Source organism: Odocoileus virginianus, chromosome 24 (assembly GCF_023699985.2).
Source record: "Odocoileus virginianus isolate 20LAN1187 ecotype Illinois chromosome 24, Ovbor_1.2, whole genome shotgun sequence".
NCBI classification, from domain to species: domain Eukaryota; kingdom Metazoa; phylum Chordata; class Mammalia; order Artiodactyla; family Cervidae; genus Odocoileus; species Odocoileus virginianus.
Window position 1 is genome coordinate 25,142,680 of NC_069697.1, and position 16,998 is coordinate 25,159,677.

The 16,998-nt window shown below is 49.8% G+C and overlaps 1 protein-coding gene across 1 annotated transcript; it reads left to right on the forward strand.

The window, feature by feature from the left end:
* The first annotated feature begins 4,921 nt into the window (after positions 1–4,921).
* Positions 4,922–13,421, forward strand: KRT74 (keratin 74). Its single transcript, XM_070454865.1, has 9 exons — positions 4,922–5,440; positions 6,050–6,264; positions 6,703–6,763; positions 7,239–7,334; positions 7,819–7,983; positions 9,403–9,528; positions 11,024–11,244; positions 11,720–11,754; positions 12,232–13,421. The coding sequence occupies exons 1-9, from the start codon at positions 4,967–4,969 to the stop codon at positions 12,447–12,449; spliced, it is 1,611 nt and encodes a 536-aa protein (XP_070310966.1). The 5' UTR covers positions 4,922–4,966; the 3' UTR covers positions 12,450–13,421.
* The last annotated feature ends 3,577 nt before the right edge of the window (positions 13,422–16,998 follow it).

Consider the following 16,998-nt stretch of genomic DNA (forward strand, 5'->3'; position numbering starts at 1 on the left):
AGCCGCTTGGCTAAACTGCTCCGACATTTGTCTCCTGAGCTGGACCTCAGAGAGAAGGAAGGAGACACTGGTGCTGAGAAGAAGTCATGGGGAAAACCTCAGACTCAGAGATGGGGTGTGTGGAGAGATGGGTAGAAAGTTCTATGAGACCACCTGTGATAAGGAAGCTGCTGCCAGATTTCAGGTCACTGAATAGCCTCTGCTAAGTTTTAATAAACAGAAGCTTACTGCACAATGTCCTTTATACTTATGTGGCACCAAGCAGCAGAGATTTTGACCCCTTTGACTGCCTGTCTGGGTTTTCACTCAATACAGTGCCTTATAACAGGACTTGAATACATGACAGTGGAATTGAATTTATATTGGCGCCATCCAGCTATCTGTTTTCTTAATAATCTGGGAAATTCATGTTAACAGGTGTGTGTTGGGGGCAGGAGGCAAGGGAACAGTGGGGATGGCGAGAAGCCAGTGAATTGCTTGACTATGTAAGTTTCAGACTTGGAGAGATGTTCCAACTTCAGGGACCCCCCTAAACTACTGGAGAATTAGATACTCTTTACTCTGTGGTGTGGTGGGTGATGGTCAGGCAATCAACTGTCCAGATTTTCCAGAACAGTCCAAGTTGTAACATAGAAAGTCCCATATCCCACTTAGAAAACTCCTCAGTCCTGGGCAAACTGGAAGAGCTGGTCACCCTACAAAATGGTCTTTAGCTGCTTCAGTCATCTGGCTTGGGGTGCTGGCCCTCATCTTTTGTGCCTAGAGTTTCCCCTTTCCCACCTTACAAACACGGGACTTTTGGCTTCAGTCTTTGAACATCCTCTTGCACCCACTGTACCCCAGCCAGATGCCCAGGTCCCCAGACTGCAGCAGTGAGCTTGATCCAAGCTTCAGTCCCATCTGCTGTTGGACTTGATACACTAAGACCCAGGGAATTTCATGTCAGGAAGGTGAAGGGTGTTGGGAGAGGGTAAGGGGAGAGAAGGAGAAAAGCAGGTGAACTCTCTTGCTTGTTCTAGTTAACTTTAGATGAGGATGGAAAAACAGCCTCATTTCAAACTGGTTCAGACAGGCTGAGAGTATTTGGTTTCTGCTCTGAGCTCATTTTCGAAAGGAAAGCAGAGAACTCAGCTTCCTGTCCTTTCCATTGCGAGGTGCTGCGGTTTGCCCCCAAGTTTTATTACCCATCAAGCTTCCTTCAAGAATCCGTCAAGCTTCTTCTTCTCCCCATTAATTACCTTCTACGAATGCTGGCTTCCTTGACTATGTCTAGGAATAGTCAAATGGACAATGGATTAGAGAAAAAAGACCTTTGACATCCATTCTCAAACCAATTTGACATGACCTCAGTTATGTCCATTTGGGATTATTTGTGGCACTGCTTTCTACTCTCCTCCACTGTGGAATGCTCTGCAAGACCTCTCCCCTCCAGGAGCAGCTTCAACCGAGATGGCGGGAGATTACGGGGCACATGGGCTCAGCTCCTTCCAGTCTCCTTGGGGTACCTGTCTCCCCCGCATAGTTCTCCTCATGCAACCCAGAGCCTGTTCTTTAATCTAAAGCACACACTCTGTGAGGTTTCTTCCCTTGAGGACCCTCACATGATTCCACACTATCCTCAGGGAGAAGGGAAATACCTTGACCTGTTTTGTCATTTTTCTCCTAGCAACTTCTGCTTCCCAAGTCAAACTTTCCCCTGCAGTCCACCTGGGCTACTCACTGCCTCTTGGATGAGATGCCTCTTGTGCATCTATTCACCTTCCCATTCCCAACCCCCAACTCAGGAAGACCAATATATTTTATTCTGATTTATTTTTAAAAGCAGAATTTCAGTAAAAGCTTATCTGAATTACTCATTTAAACACAAGGAATTAAACTATAGCAATAACAGCAAAGCAACTTTCATGTGCTTATATTCTGTCTCCTCTTGTTCAATTTCAACTTCTTAGAAGGAAGGAGAAGGTCTTACCTGTTTCTCTTTCGATGTCTAGCTTAGCTTAGAGCAATTCACCGAGTAGCGCTCAATTTTCTACTTATTGAATGAACCAATCTCTTCAAGCCTTGGGACACTCATTAGTCCCGTGAACTCAAGATTGGGGTGTGGACTATGATGAGTAATTAGAGGGTAGCCCGCATGGTGAAGATTGGAACTGTCAGAGATCCTACTGTGTAGCAAAGGCAATTCTCTGCAATTAAATTTCCTGGGAGGGGCCCCTGTGCTTGGCCACAATCGCCACACTGTCGTCAGGAAATTCCCCTCTGCCTCCTCCTCTTCCGTGTTGCAACCACCACTGCCACGGCCATCACCATCATCACCATCACTAGACTTACTGCTCAGCCCCCAGCACTGGGCCAGGCCCACGCCAGCACTCATTGATTGCTTGTGGAATGAATACAGAGAGTGCGGGGACCCCAAGCCCTACCCCTGGCTCTCCCCAGCCTGTCACTTCTGAGCATGGAGGGGCCCAGTTCATTCTGTAGCATTTTCCTGGGCACCTGAAACTCTGCTTTTGATCTATTCTAAATCTTCTCCAGCTTTGAAGACCTAGTCTTGTGCCTTTCCTGTAAATTATCTTTTGTTGAGGTCCAGCGCCCCTAACATATTGGGCTCATACTTCACCAGGCAGTGGAGGTGCACACTTGGCCCAGGAAAAGTCAGATCCCCAGAGTCATGCTGATTTCCCAGTTGGAGCCTCTCAGTGAAGGCCCAGCTACTTGACATTGTAGAATAAAATAGCCCCCAAGAAAGTGAGTCTTTTCCTCCCTCCGCCCACCCCTATTTTGGCTGACTTTCTCTTTCAACCTCAGAGTGATGTCTGGTCTAGAGCAAGCACCTTACATAAGCGCCCATTTCAGGGACAACCTCCCCTTCCTCTCATGTCATCTGCTCATCTCAACAACATATAGAAACATGAGTAGGAGGAACTCAGAGCCGTAGCTGCTCCACATGCCTTGTGCATCAGAAAGTCTTGCATCTATGGCTCTCTCATCTCCATCACATAACAGGATGGTGATGGTTAGGAATATGGACTTTGAAACCAGACACACTGGAATTCCAGATCCAGCTCTGACTTGCTAGCTGAGTGAATTTGGGCAAGTTTCTTAGGGTCCATAATCCTCAGTCTTCAACTGTAGGGTGAATTCAGTAACATGAGGATTACATTAAGAATTCTTGTAGTGTTCACACAATGTCTGGCACATGTGATGTGACCAATCAACATTGATTCTTTCTGTTACCACAACAGATACTGCTGCTGCCACCACTGCTACCATTATTGAGATTAATATCTCAACCCCCCCCCCTCCCCATTGCCTGGGAGCTCCTAGTCCACCACCCTGCCACAAGTAATTGAAGCCCAGCCTTCCAGAGGTCCTTAACTCCCCAGCACACCTCCAATCCTTTGTTCCCAACTTTTCTTATTCCAGAGCTTTAACCGAAGGTTAAGTTCTTTGCATAGATTCCTCTCACTGGTTTGCAGGCTTCTTAGGGGCTGGGACCAGAAGATAGCCACCTCTGGTCAAGGGGTTTACACTATTTGTTGACATTCATTCAATAGCACTTGCAATCTGGTTTGGAAAACCACAAGAAACCACTTCAATTACGACTTAGCACACATGCCCTAGGGCTAGGCCCTGCCAAGAAGGATGGGAGACAGGGACCTTGGAGAAACTTCCACCGCTGCCTCTGGGGCTGTGCAGAGAACTTCGTGAGAGGAAACCCTCAGAGGAAGCCGTTCAGGGCTATGCACATCCCACTGTCCCGCTCATGCACTCCCCCTTCCCAGCTGTGGAGCAGCTGTCTACTATCACTGGTTTCAAATGAGCCAAGGCTCCCAAATTTCATTACTGAAAAAGTGGTCAGAGTCAGAGCTAGGAGATGTCTGCTTTTGCAATAATTTTTAAACATTTATCTCCACCAGGTCTCCCTGAGCTACAAAAATCTGGTCTCACCTGACCCAAAATTGAATGGCTTCCTAAAGTGATCAAGAAAGGAGCAAAACAGTTACCTTGATTCCAGGAGCGAGACCCATGGGCTTCAGTGCCTTGGTCACTGGACTTGGAACATGTCCCCAGGCAGTGCTAGGGGAGACATTCTCCCCAGGGGAGTCAATGGCCCACCTCCAAGCCTGCTTCATGGCTCATCTCCTAGGATGCGGCAGATAACCTTGTCCAGGAGAAAAAATCCAGCTGCAGAAACTACCAGCTACCTGAAAAGATTCTGTCTGTTGAGAAAGCAACGTAGAGGTAATCACCACCCAGTCCCTGCCCAGTACAGAAATGTCCAGACAGTCCCCTGCTGGGTGGCATGCAGACTCGACATGGTCGTTTCCACTACCTTCCTGGGGTCCGTTCCATTACTAGACAGCTGTGGTCCTTACAGTGACCCAGAGAATGAGCCCTGGAACTTCTTTCTTGGACTTAGATCTTTGAAGACATGCATCACATCCTTTCTGAATTTCATCTTCTCTGGTGCAAACACCCCAACTCCTCAACAGGACCAGCAAAGAGAGAGGTAGGTTCTCTAGGGTGGAAACCTGGGGTTTTCTGATGAGCTTTCTCTGGACAAAGCCGGGCATTTCCCCTGCTCCTTACTGATAGATAAGCAAGAAAGAGGCAGCCCTGGAAAAAATTAAGCTAGGAGATCTCTGAAGGGGATAACTCTCCAGGTCCCTAATTAGGAGCACAGATAAACGCCTGATTAGACCACTCCAGTCTGCAAGGGCAGCGTATTCTGCTCACTATCAGAAGCACTTTGTTGCTGCAAAGGGCTTGGAGATGTCTGTTCCGCAAACTGCCCATGGCCTCAGGGCATTCGGCAGGAAGAAAGGAGACAGGAGCAACACCCTTTTCCGGTGTTCAGGGATGGACAGGATAAAAAGGAGCAGTGCTCTGGGAGCCCCATCAAAAGTTCTCTCTCCATTGGTGACTGTTTTACTCCAGCTCTGCCACCTCCATCTCTACCACCATGAGCCGGCAACTGAATATCAAGTCTGGTGGTGACAAAGGGGGCTTCAGTGGGCACTCGGCGGTGGTGCTGAGGAAGGTTGGGGGCAGCGCGGCTTCTTACTGTGCACCCAGCAAAGGAGCTGGTGCTGCCTTCGGAACCCGAAGCCTCTACAATCTCTCTAGAGGGGATCTCTGTATTCCCCTCAAGGTGGCTGGCAGCAGTGTTCGGACTGGAGGTTACAACTTCAGGCTTGGCTCTGGGTATGGAGGGGGCCGGGCCAGCGGCTTTGCCAGCAGTATGTTTGGCAGTGTGGTCCTGGGGCCTGTGTGGCCATCCATGTGCCCACCTGGGAGCATCCACCAGGTCACCGTCAACAAGAGTCTCCTGGTTCCTCTCAATGTGGAGCTGGACCCGGAGATCCAGAAGGTGCGCACCCAGGAACGGGAGCAGATCATGGCACTGAACAACAAGTTTGCCTCCTTTATTGACAAGGTGGGTCTCCCAGGTGGATGAGACAGTCCAGTGAGGTGTGGGTGATCCCTTTCTGCCTGGTGGTGCACAGGGCACTGTGGATGGAAAGGCTGCTGTTGGACCTCATGAAGGGCTCTGTGATCATAGCACAACCTGTGAGCTAGGTAGCACGAAGGAATGAATGAATGTGTTGCTTTCTTTTACAGAGAAGGGTGGAAATTTTGGTAAAGGGTAGCCCTACCTTGAGGAAGAATTGATGGGAATCTGGAGGTCAGCTGGATGCCCCTCCAGTCCTTCAAGGCAGATGGAGGGCTGATAGAATCAGCACTATGCAGAGGGAAGGACTCATGGTACAGAAGAAATACTTAGCTGAGACAGAAGAAGAACATCTCCTGGGGCTGGGTCAGGCAACAGAAGCCAGCTGTGGAATCTCCTTCTTCAATGAGTTTTCAGTGACTAGTTTTGCCTGAAAGGCTACAGATTGAACCCTTGTAAAGGGTCTTGTTTGCATGGAATTCCATGAGTGGGGAATCACGACTGGAGCTAAATGTCTTTAAAAAAAAATCTGTATAACCTGGTAGGATCAATGGTGTTTTTCCATGAGACTTGGTAGCACCAATCTGATTCCAGGTGAGGTTCCTGGAGCAGCAGAACCAGGTGCTGAGGACCAAGTGGGAGCTGTTGCAGCAGCTGGACCTGAACAGCTGTAGGAAAAACCTGGAGCCCATCCTCGAGGGCTACATTGGCAACCTGCGCAAGCAGCTGGAGATGCTGTCCGGGGACCGGGTGAGGCTGGACTTGGAGCTGAAGGGCATGCGGGACCTGGTGGAAGACTATAAGAAGAGGTGAGTGGGTCCAGCCAAGGTCGAGGGGTCATGTTTGCAGAGGCTCCTTGGATCATCCAATCTCTGTGCCACTTTTTAGGAGGGGAGGGAGCAAGCACCAGGGTCAAGGGCTCACACCCCTCCTCTGAGCGTGAAGGAAGGACCACCCCTATTTGATGAGAACTTCCTACCTGGTTGATGGGAAGGAGTTTCTTTGCTCATTGATCCACCAATGGGTTCAGCGACTGGTTTGGGGCGCCTAGATATTTTCCTAGGGTCCAGAGAATGGAAGGTTAATGAGGCAATTTAGGGACACAGGACTGCCAGCCCCAGCCCCTGCAGTGCTGCAGCAGATCCTGTGGAGACTTTGTATCCCCAGCAATTGCCTGGTCAGTGTGATGAGGGGGTCACCTGGCCAAGGGGACTGAGACCTCTGCTATCTTCTCTCTTTGCCCACAGGTATGAGGTGGAGATTAATCAGCGCACAGCAGCCGAGAACGATTTTGTGGTGCTCAAAAAGGTAAGAGAGACTCCGATTCTCTTGAATCCCCATCCTAACCAACCCTGCTCGGGACTCCAGCCCTGGCTTTCTGGGGAGGGGCTGGTACCTGAGTGGGGATGGAGTCATAGTCTGGCCTCTAGCAAGGTGGAGCGGACACAAGTCTAGGGTATGGGCGGAGACAGATAGGAGAGAATCATGGTCTGGGAATTGGAACCCCCTGGCTCAGCTCAGCCTTCCTGTGTGACTTGAGGAAACTCACTCTACTTCTCTGGGCTTCATTTTCTCCAGGGGCAACAGAAAAAGAGCAGTCCCCACTTTTTAATTTATCCCCAAAGGTGCATAGGAGAGAAAGACAACATTGAGGGTTTTTATTCACCAACCTGCTTCCCTTGGCGGGCAAAAGATAGGAAGTTAATTGACTCTGAGGGCAAGGACAGGGCACCTGGTGGGATGTGGGTGATATTGACCAATGGCTCTGGGTGCCTCTTGGCAGGATGCAGATGCAGCCTACATGGTCAAGGTGGAGCTCCAGGCCAAAGTGGACTCTCTGGACAAAGATATCAAGTTCCTTAAGTGTCTGTATGATGCGGTGAGGACACCCCTCTCCCTCCCCTACCCCACCTCTTTCCAGCAGAGAGATTCCCTGGCTCTTCCAGGGAGATGAGAATAAAAGAATTTAGGATAAACAGAATTAAGGGTGTTTTGATGGGAAGGTGCAAAACCCTGCCCTGGGAGGCCATGGAAGTGTAGGATCCTGGTTCCTAGAAACCACATTCACAGGAAAAAATCCCATTGGGGCTGTGATAATGACCTTGGCAGCAGGCAGGTAAAAATGACCCCGTGAGGCCCTACTGAAGCACAGATTCCTGATACTGTGAATTGCAAGAAATGCCTCCCATGGCCTGCTACCCACATGGTGTGTACCCTGCTGTGTGAGTCTCTTGCTCGGCTCCAGCAGGCATTTCTTCTCTCCACTTTGGCCCATTCTGCCAGGCGCCACAGGCCCAGAAGTCTGATGGGCAGAGGAGGGAGGTGGGGGAAGGACCCTGACTTTGTCCTCACCTGTCACTCAGGAGGTGGCCCAGATCCAGACTCACACCAGTGAGACCTCTGTCATCCTGTCAATGGACAACAACCGTGACCCAGACTTGGACGGCATCATTGCCGAGGTTCGAGCCCAGTACGAGGACATCGCCCTGAAGAGCAAGGCTGAGGCCGAGGCGCTGTACCAGAGTGAGGTGAGGTCCGACTGGGTCTCCTTTCCTGGGAAGGGACACCTCCACCAGTGGATGTGAGACATCCCTTAGGAGATGTGTTAAATGAAAGAAGTGTTATAGTCAATGCCATAGTGACATTCCACTCAAAAAGAATTCTAGGCAAAAATTGTTATCAAAGACAAGCCATGAAACTGGGTAGGCATTTCCAACAGAGAGGGACAGGCCATCCTCTGATAGGGGAACAAAGCAAGGTGCTCTTGCTACAAAACAGGGATTAGGTCATGTCACCATGGGAAAGAAGGAGAGTAACAAATATGGAGAGTAGCTATGGGTGATCTGTAGTGGGATAGGGAGTGAAGGAGAGGATGCCATGAACTTCCCTCTGATCAGTGTGGAAGGACTTCCAAGAAGAAAAGGTGGGATTCTAGGAGCATTCTGGGAGATGGCAGTTATGCTTTGAAGCAAAACCCTTCTAGGCTCTCACTGAGAAGACCCTTTACCTGGGCGCCCTATGGGGCTTCATACCTCCCAGCTTTCTTGGCCATTAAATCCCACCAACAGCAAGGAACACAGGTTCCTTGTTCCCTGTCCAGGACTGTGTCATCCTCTCTTTTCTGAAGGACTGGCCAAGGGTGAGGGGAGGATCTGAGCTACAAGTCCTGAGCCAACAATCCCACCACCTCCAGGGTACATGCATGCAGTCCTTAGCCCTGGCCCTTCACCCATCATTAAGAAAGGATTGTAGGAGAATTTAAGTTTCAAGGGACCAGGGACCTCACCTGTACTGCTCACCTCTGAATCCCCAGTACCTAGAACAGAACCTGGCCTTTAAAATATCCCTCTATAAAGAGGTGCTAAATCAATGGAGAGGTTCAGAGCTCTTCTATTTTGGAAAGTGAAAATGAGTGTATTCACTCAGTCATGTCCGACTCTTTGATACCCCATGGACTGTAGCCCTCCAAGCTCCTCTGTCTATGGAATTTTCCAGGTAAGAATACGAGATTTGGTAGTCATTCCCTTCTCCAGGGGCTCTTCCTCACCCAGGGATCAAACCCGGTCTCCTGCATTGCAGGTGGATTCTTTACCAACTGAGCCACCAGGGAAGCCTTATTTACTTTGGACGTGCTTAATACATGCAAACTTCATTTTCCCTTTATCCACCCCCAGAAAAGATTAGTCAGGGAGATGAGAAAGGAGAAGAGGCCCAGCAAATACATTTTTGCTTAGAGAAACAGGTGGACTTTTGGGTCAGAGTCAGCTCCAAACAGCTGGAAGGATAACCCAGGTCCTGGCTCCATCACCTCCTGCTGCAGAGCTATCTCCCTGGCTCGCTCCAGTGTGGAAGGGTTTGCTCAGGACACTTTCTCTGCTTTGGGTGGTGCGGGATATGGGTTGGGGGGAGTCCTGTCTCATCACCAACTTCCTGTCTCTGGAAACCAGATCCAGGAGCTGCAGCTGGCGGCCAGCCAGCACGGGGACGACCTCAAACACACCAAGAACGAGATGTTGGAACTGAACCGGCTCATCCAGAGGATCCGCTGTGAGATTGCAAATGTGAAGAAGCAGGTGGGCAGCAAGCCCACAGAGAGCACGGAGGCTGAGCTTCACCCTCTGTGATGGAGAGACTGCAGCCCATCCTTGATTGAAAAGCGGATGTCCCCTGCCTAACTTGGGACTCTCTGGACCATCGATGGTCCCTCTTTCTCGCCATACCTTGGGACCCATACACTCTGAGCTGGCACCCTGCCCAGAACTGGAGGGGCCTTGCACTTATTTCACCTGACTCTCACAGTTCAGATAAGGAAACTGGCCTGGAGAGAGGAAGGGACTCTCCCAGGGTGTCCAGTTGGTTATTAGGATTAGAATTCAGGTTTCCTCTTTCTTTTTTCCATTTTTCTCAGGCCTTTCCTGTGTGCAATAAATCCACCCCATGTCCCCTTCAGGTACGCCCCTCCAAGGGCAGGCCCCACACCTCTTCTTCCCACTGGACACTCAGCACATGTAGGGTTTGGGGAGCCTCTCCTTGGGACCCTCAGTGGCCAAGTTAAGGTCCTCCTCTCACTGCTCTCACTGGGTGACCAGTGAGGATGATAGCAGATGAAGATGTTCTGGGTTGTCTGCCCTGTACCTATTGCCTTTCCAGCTGGGGAACCCTGTCTTGTCTGAAAGCAGAAAAACACCATATCTTTGGGGAGATGATTTTAAGGGGGTAGGGAATCCTTCCCCAATTGACCCTGGCAGGTCAACTCTGCCCAGTGATAGAATTGCCAAACCTGGAAGAGCTGAGCTGGCTCTCCTTCCTGCACCCCCATAGCCTTCCAAGCCAGGTGATGTGGGGAACATGGGGCCTGCTTTTCAACTCAACACGTGGCTGATTCATGAACTCTATGAGGACCGTTTCTCCGCCTGGTAGTATTTGTCATCACAGTGCCACTGGATGTTTTTCAGGGCCCAAATGCTCTGTCTGAGGTCATGGATATAACCTCAGGCCCTTAACCTCTTGTTGTATGGGAACAACATACATTGTTGTTGTTCCATATATTGTTCCATAATCCATTCAGGCCAAACTTGGGGAGCATTTAGATAGACCCTCCCTGCAGAGTGCTAGAATAGTCCAGAGATGTACACTGTTGGGTGCTAATGGGTAGGAAGGGTCTCTGCTGGGAGACATCCTGCAGGCAGGAGTCTGATCAAAGAGATGCCTTGGCACGCTGTCAGATTCTTGGAGGCTCCGGGTTGGGGTCTCAGTGTGATTCTCCAGGACAAGGTGGACTTGAAACCGACAGTCACTGGTTTCAACCTCAGGCACTAGACAACTTGCAAACATCCAAGTCTCTTCTTGTGGTTCTGAAATGCAACTGCTCTGACAGCTTTTCATGGGCCTTTAAATATCCATCTACAGAAGAAAATAGAGGCAACTCAGATACTGTGTTGGGTCTGCAGCAATTACTTGCTCTCACCTTGGACCTCATCTGTAAAGTGAGGGGGTTGGGACCGAACCATTAAGATCTAAACATTATTCCAGGTTCTGATGGTCTTCCCATTGCCCTTTGCTTTCCAGTGTACCAACCTGGAGACGGCCGTCGCTGATGCCGAGCAGTGGGGAGACAGTGCCCTGAAGGATGCCCGGGCCAAGCTGGATGAGTTGGAAGCTGCCATGCACCAGGCCAAGGAGGAGCTGGCTCGGATGCTGCGTGAATACCAGGAGCTCATGAGCCTGAAGCTGGCCTTGGACATGGAGATCGCCACCTACCGCAAGCTGCTGGAGGGCGAGGAGTGCCGGTGAGCGGGGCAAGGGAGATGCCCCAGTGGGCGGGGTGGCGGGGGGGAACTGTGGGTGGCTCCCTGCTGGGCCAAGGGACCATTTGGGAGGTAGAAGAGGAAAGACAGCAGTGCTCGTGACATGAGCACAGAAGGGGGCCGTTCGTTGTTTGAGCTCAGCTTCCTGCTAGGGGAGGTCAGAGGTGAACCATGAAGCACAGGTGCTTGGGTGGTGGCGCGAGAAGAGCCAGTGGGGTCAGACAGACCTGGCTCTCATCACTTGCTTTGCCATATGTCAGCTATGTGGTCCTGGTGTCTGTAAATTTTATTATTTATTTGCTCATCTGTAAATGAGGATTGTAACCTCCATACAATGAGGTTGTTTTAAGGATGAATTCAAATGATAGGCATATAAAGGCAGGAACCCATCTAAAGGCTCAGCCGAATCTAGACACTTTCCTGAGGTTTTATCCTTCTCTAACTTTCTCTCTTGCAGGATGTCTGGGGAGAATCCCTCCTCTGTGTGCATTTGTGAGTATCCCCGAGAGACGGGTCAAATTGGGGATTCTGACTGGATGGGAAAGCTGGGGACCACAAGATAATGTGATACCACGTCCAATCATCATCTCCCCTCATCTGCAGGCTCCTAGTACTGTCTCAGGAAGGTTCTCTGGCTTCAAAGGAAGCCTATTTGCCTCTGTCCCAGGGAATCAGTGACTGAGGTCATGCCAACCTCATTTCCTTCCTGTGTCTCTCTTCTGGGCATCATCATCTCAAGAAAGGGTTGAGAATACGGACCTGTGAGACAAAAAGTCCTAGACTCTCTAGGAGGGCAGGGACCATTCTGTCCTGGGTTGTCCTCAGCTCACACAGAGCTTGCAGTGCAGCTGGGTCTTGACCCATCCTTGTGCAGTTTTTTGACTGCCGAGTCACTGTGGGATGAAGAGGGGTGGCTCTCTGAGTGATGCTGTCATTCTTCTTCCCCTGTTCTGGGCCCTTCCGCCACAGCTGTCGTCAGCAGCAGTGCAAGCAGCTTCGGCTCCCACCCTGGCTCCTCGGCCAGCACCGACCTTGGGGCCAGCACCATGGCCAGCACAGTGACCAGCAGCTCCAGCAGCACCAGAAGCGGGCAGACCAGGGCTAAAGGGGCACGAGTGGGAGACCCCAAGGACTCCCAAGACAAGAGCGCCCCAGTCAGTGACCGGGCCAGGAAAGCTGCCCGGTAAAGCCCGTCAGCTTTAAGGGTTCTCTCAGCTCCTGGAAAAAGAGATGCTCTTGCCGCTGCCACCTCACCTGGAGATGTCTGCCACACCCCTCCTCTCCCCAGAGCCCTAGGACCACCCGTGGTACATGTGGCCACCCACATGCACTGTGGCCTGTCTCACTGTCAAGTTCTGGTTGGCCTCATCCTCTCCTGTTTTCAGGTCCTATCTGGACTTTGTGACTTCGTTTTTCCCTGCCGCCCTCAGCTGCTAGGAGGCTTATGGGCACAAGCTATAATTACCTTCTTGGCCCTGGAACATCCCTAAGAACATCCCTAGAGAGAGAGGAGAGGAGAGAAGAAAGAGAGAGGAAGAGGGCAAGGGAGGGCAGGATAGTTTTCGCTATGCTTCGGTGGAGTCAGCAGTTGTCCGAAGGCTTACTTTGCAACCCGGAGGTGGTTGCAACTCCTATATGTTAAGCACCAACTACATCTATTGCCTTTAATTCTCATCCAATCATGCAAAGTAGATGCAATAAGCATCCTCGGGACAGAAGAGACCCCTCCCCACCAATCCTCTGAGCGATTGTGGAACTTGCCCCCTTCACTCCTTGGGTGCTAGGGTCAGGAGTTGAGCCTGGTTGATTCCAGGGCCCATGTGCTTTTACACGCCACTGTCTCTTTAATGAAGGGAATGTCAAATTCACTATTATTTTGATGAGGGCAGCAGACTTAAGTTGCCTTTCTGTCAGTGGGTATGTGTTTATCTTTGGGCCTCTCTCTGGCGCTGTGTCCTGCAGTAGCTTCTGATTCTCAATTCCTGATGCCAGGAGCTGTGTTCAGTGAGGGAAGCTTGCTTTGTCTCTGGTGGTACCATCCAGCCCAGAAGTCCTGGCTCTTGTAAATATTCCAAAGGACGGAGACACCTGGTTCCTCCTGGCCTTGACTGAGGATTCTGAATTTCTGCCATATGTTCAATAAACTGTCCTTGAGTAAAGTCCGAGGTGCATGCCTGTCAATGTTTCAGTGTCTCCAAAACTGCCCATCTCTGATGATACACTCCATCTCACTCATGGGCACAAGACTTTCAGGAACCTGGAGGCTGCTCTGGAGGTGAACTCAGACCAATGGGAGAAACAGACACACACACAAAGTCACGCACTCATACAAATCAGGGAAGGGCAGCCCAGTACAGCAATGCTGAGAAGTGATCAGAACAGGGAAGCTAAGCAAGGAAGGCTTCCTGGAGGAGGAGAAGAGTTTAATCAGATAACTAGAAAAGTGAGAGCATAGGTTCTTAAAAAGAATTTAAATCACAGCATCACAGTAAGTTTTGGCTTAGGTTTTGTGTACTTGTTTTGTTGGTTGGTGGGTGGTGTGGGTGGGAGGTGAACAGATTTGGCAGTAGATTCTTAGATATGGCATCGAAAGCCCAGGCAACCAAAGAGAACATACAGAAATTGGACTTCATCAAAATTAAAAATTTCTACACATCAAAAGGCATTACCAAGAAAGTGAGAAGATAATTCACAGAATGCGAGAAAATATTTGCAAATCACATATCTGATTAGGGTCTAGTACCCAAAACATCTTGTTGACATGTCAATAACAAGAAGACAACATAATTTAAAAATGAGCAGAGGAATCTAATGGACCTTTCTTAGAGAAGATACACAAATGGCCAACAAGCACATGAAAAGATTCTCAATATTATTAATCACCAGGAAATGCAATTGCAAACCACAAAGTGGTACCATTTCACATCCACTAGGATAGCTGTAATAAAAAAATAATAGAAAACGAAAACTGTTGATGAGCTATATGTGAGACCGGGCACTCTAAAACCGCTAAAGGAAAACATAGGCAGAACACTTTCTGACATAAATTGCAGCAATATCTTATTTGATCCATCTCCCAGAATAATGGAAATAAAACAAACAATGAACAACTGGGACCTACTTATACTCAAAAGCTGGGAGTCACCACTTTCTCTGTTCTTAAAAAAGAATATAATAAAAACAGGACAATCGGCTCTCGTGTGTGTGCACTAACAGAGAGGAATGGACACTTGGAGGTCTGACAGTGATAGCTAATCTAAGACGGGGCTCGTTGTCAGGTGGACTGCCATCAGAAACCTGGGTACACAGGTGTAGACATGTGCTCATCAGCCCACAGACTCAAGCCTATGGAAGAGACTCAAAATATTTAACCACTGGTTTAATTAGACACTAACCCATCACAGTAGGTGTTAGCCACAGGAAACTGAGACAGCCATGCTGGTCCCTACTGGCTGGACATCATTCTGCTTAAGTTTGTATTCACGACCACCCGTATGCAGATGTGGGCCCCCACATGGCCTCTGACACATATGGGAACATGTCTGTGAGCTGGTGAGCAGTGCTCACAATTCACACTGTAAGCCCGGAGACTGGGGCCAAGGAGTAGGGAGCATTGCCCAGCCTTGGGGGGACCTGTTAGGCTGGAAGGATGCACACGGCACCTGGGCAATAGGGCTGCGTGCAGACAGCTGTGGCTGTCCTAGGGAGGCATCAAGGGAGGTTTCTTAGAGGAGGGGCGTTTTGGTTTGTCTTAAAGGACAGGACCAGTCTGCCTTGGGCAGAAGCCTGGGAGAACAGCCCAGAGCATGTCATCAGGGGAAAGCATGATGCGTGTGAGAAACATGCAATCGTCTCATAAGCACCCCACCCAAGTCCTGAAATTATACTGTCTTCAAAAGAGCAAAACAGAAGGGGAGTAGGGGTCAGATCTGCTGCTTGGAGAGTCAGGGACAGGAAGAAGAGTGTGCGAGGAGTCGGTGCTGGTGAGCTCAGGTTCTCACACCATGCCTCAGGGCGGGCATGTACACTGGACATTTGCACACAAGAAAGCCAGGACAGTGCAGAGGCGAAGAGCACAGGTGGCAGCCAGGCAGCGTACCTCAAATCCTGGTTCAACTCCTCACTAGCTGTGCCACTTCCAAGAATTTACTTAACTTCCTGTGCCTCAGTATCTTCATCTGTAAAATGGGGATAATAACAGTACTTGCCTCACAGGACTGCAGTGAGAATTAAATGAGTTAATATGTATGTAGTGCTTAGAGCAGTGCCCTGCAGAGTCCACACAGTGTGTTCACCAGTATCATTACCATCATCATTATTATTTACAAGATGCCTCCCATCCACCTCGGGGAGCAGGCAGAGCAGGTATTAGTACCCCCTGTCTTAGAGATGTAGAAACAGAGGCTTAGGATGTTGGGAGACCTACCCATGGTCACATGGCGGGACCAGGGCCTGGATGCACAGAGTCCTGAGTCCACACACCTTGCCAGAGGCTTGGGGTGGGCTAGAGAAAGGAGATGACCAGCAAAGCTCAAAGGAGATGGTCTTGGCCACGGAGTTGAGCAAGGAGGAAGTGAGGGGGACAGGGCAGCCCTGGAAGGCACTTCTCTGGAAACCAAAGAGCAGGGTGGGAGCAGAGGCGAGTGTCTGGGAGGACAGTCCTCCTTGGCTTTTATACCCTGGTTCCTCTGGCATGAGCTCACCTTCAGCCTTGCCAGCTGCAAACCGGCTAAACAGCTGTCCTGCCCCCAGACGGATGACTCTGACCATGGCCAAGTCCCCCAGGGACTGTGCTCCAACTGTTGGGCTTGGGACTGAATGCTCTGCCTGCCTAAAACTATAGGAGGATGTAGGGGAATAAAAGGGGTACTTGTGCGGAGTTCACAGACAACATGCCCTTTTCCAGAGTTCAACTGCTGAGCAGGGCTGGAAGGACTGGAGCTGATGTCATCCAAATAGCCTAGCTCATTCTCCCTAATTTTGGAGACAATTATTTGCTCTGAGAACCACCTTCCCCTTTCTCAGTACCTCCAGCCTCCCCCACCCTACTTCTACATCAGCTAGATTCTGCTTCCTCAGACAGGTATGGCTCAGACTCTGTCCGGCTCAAGAGCCCTCAATGGTCTATCACTCACCCTGTCACATGCACAGTGTGGGATCCAGGGTCCCTCAACCCATGGTCTCCCTTCACTCATAATCATTTCAGCCTGAAGGGTCTTTTCCTCACAGATGCCCTTCCTCCTGTCAGCCTGGGTTTCTTTTACTACTCCTCAGGAAGAGTCTACCCAAGCCTTTTTTCCTTGAAAGACTGGAATTCAAACCCCTTCCTCCAGGCAGTCCTTGTGGATTCAGTGTCCCCAGGTCTTGCCTCTCCTCTGTGCATTCCCTTTTTCTCTCACCCAGCAAATACCCTCTTGGATTATACTAGATTTTCTAACCCTTCTCTCCCTCAAACCCTCTCTGGAGGCTTATAGGACCCTAGAATGCTGAGAATGGGGAGCCAATGGATCCTGTGGAGGCCATGAAATCACACGAATGTGCGAAACTGATCATTCTCGCAGATGTAGAAACAAAAACATAAAGAAAGCTACAGATTATTTGTGTAAATTGAACAAAACATTTGGTTATAAAACCAACAGCCATATAAATGTAATTCATTTAACAAGCAATTTAAAATTTTCTTGAACATTCAAGCTAGATGTTCTTGGTAACCTGGGAGTCTGAGTCTCTGATTGG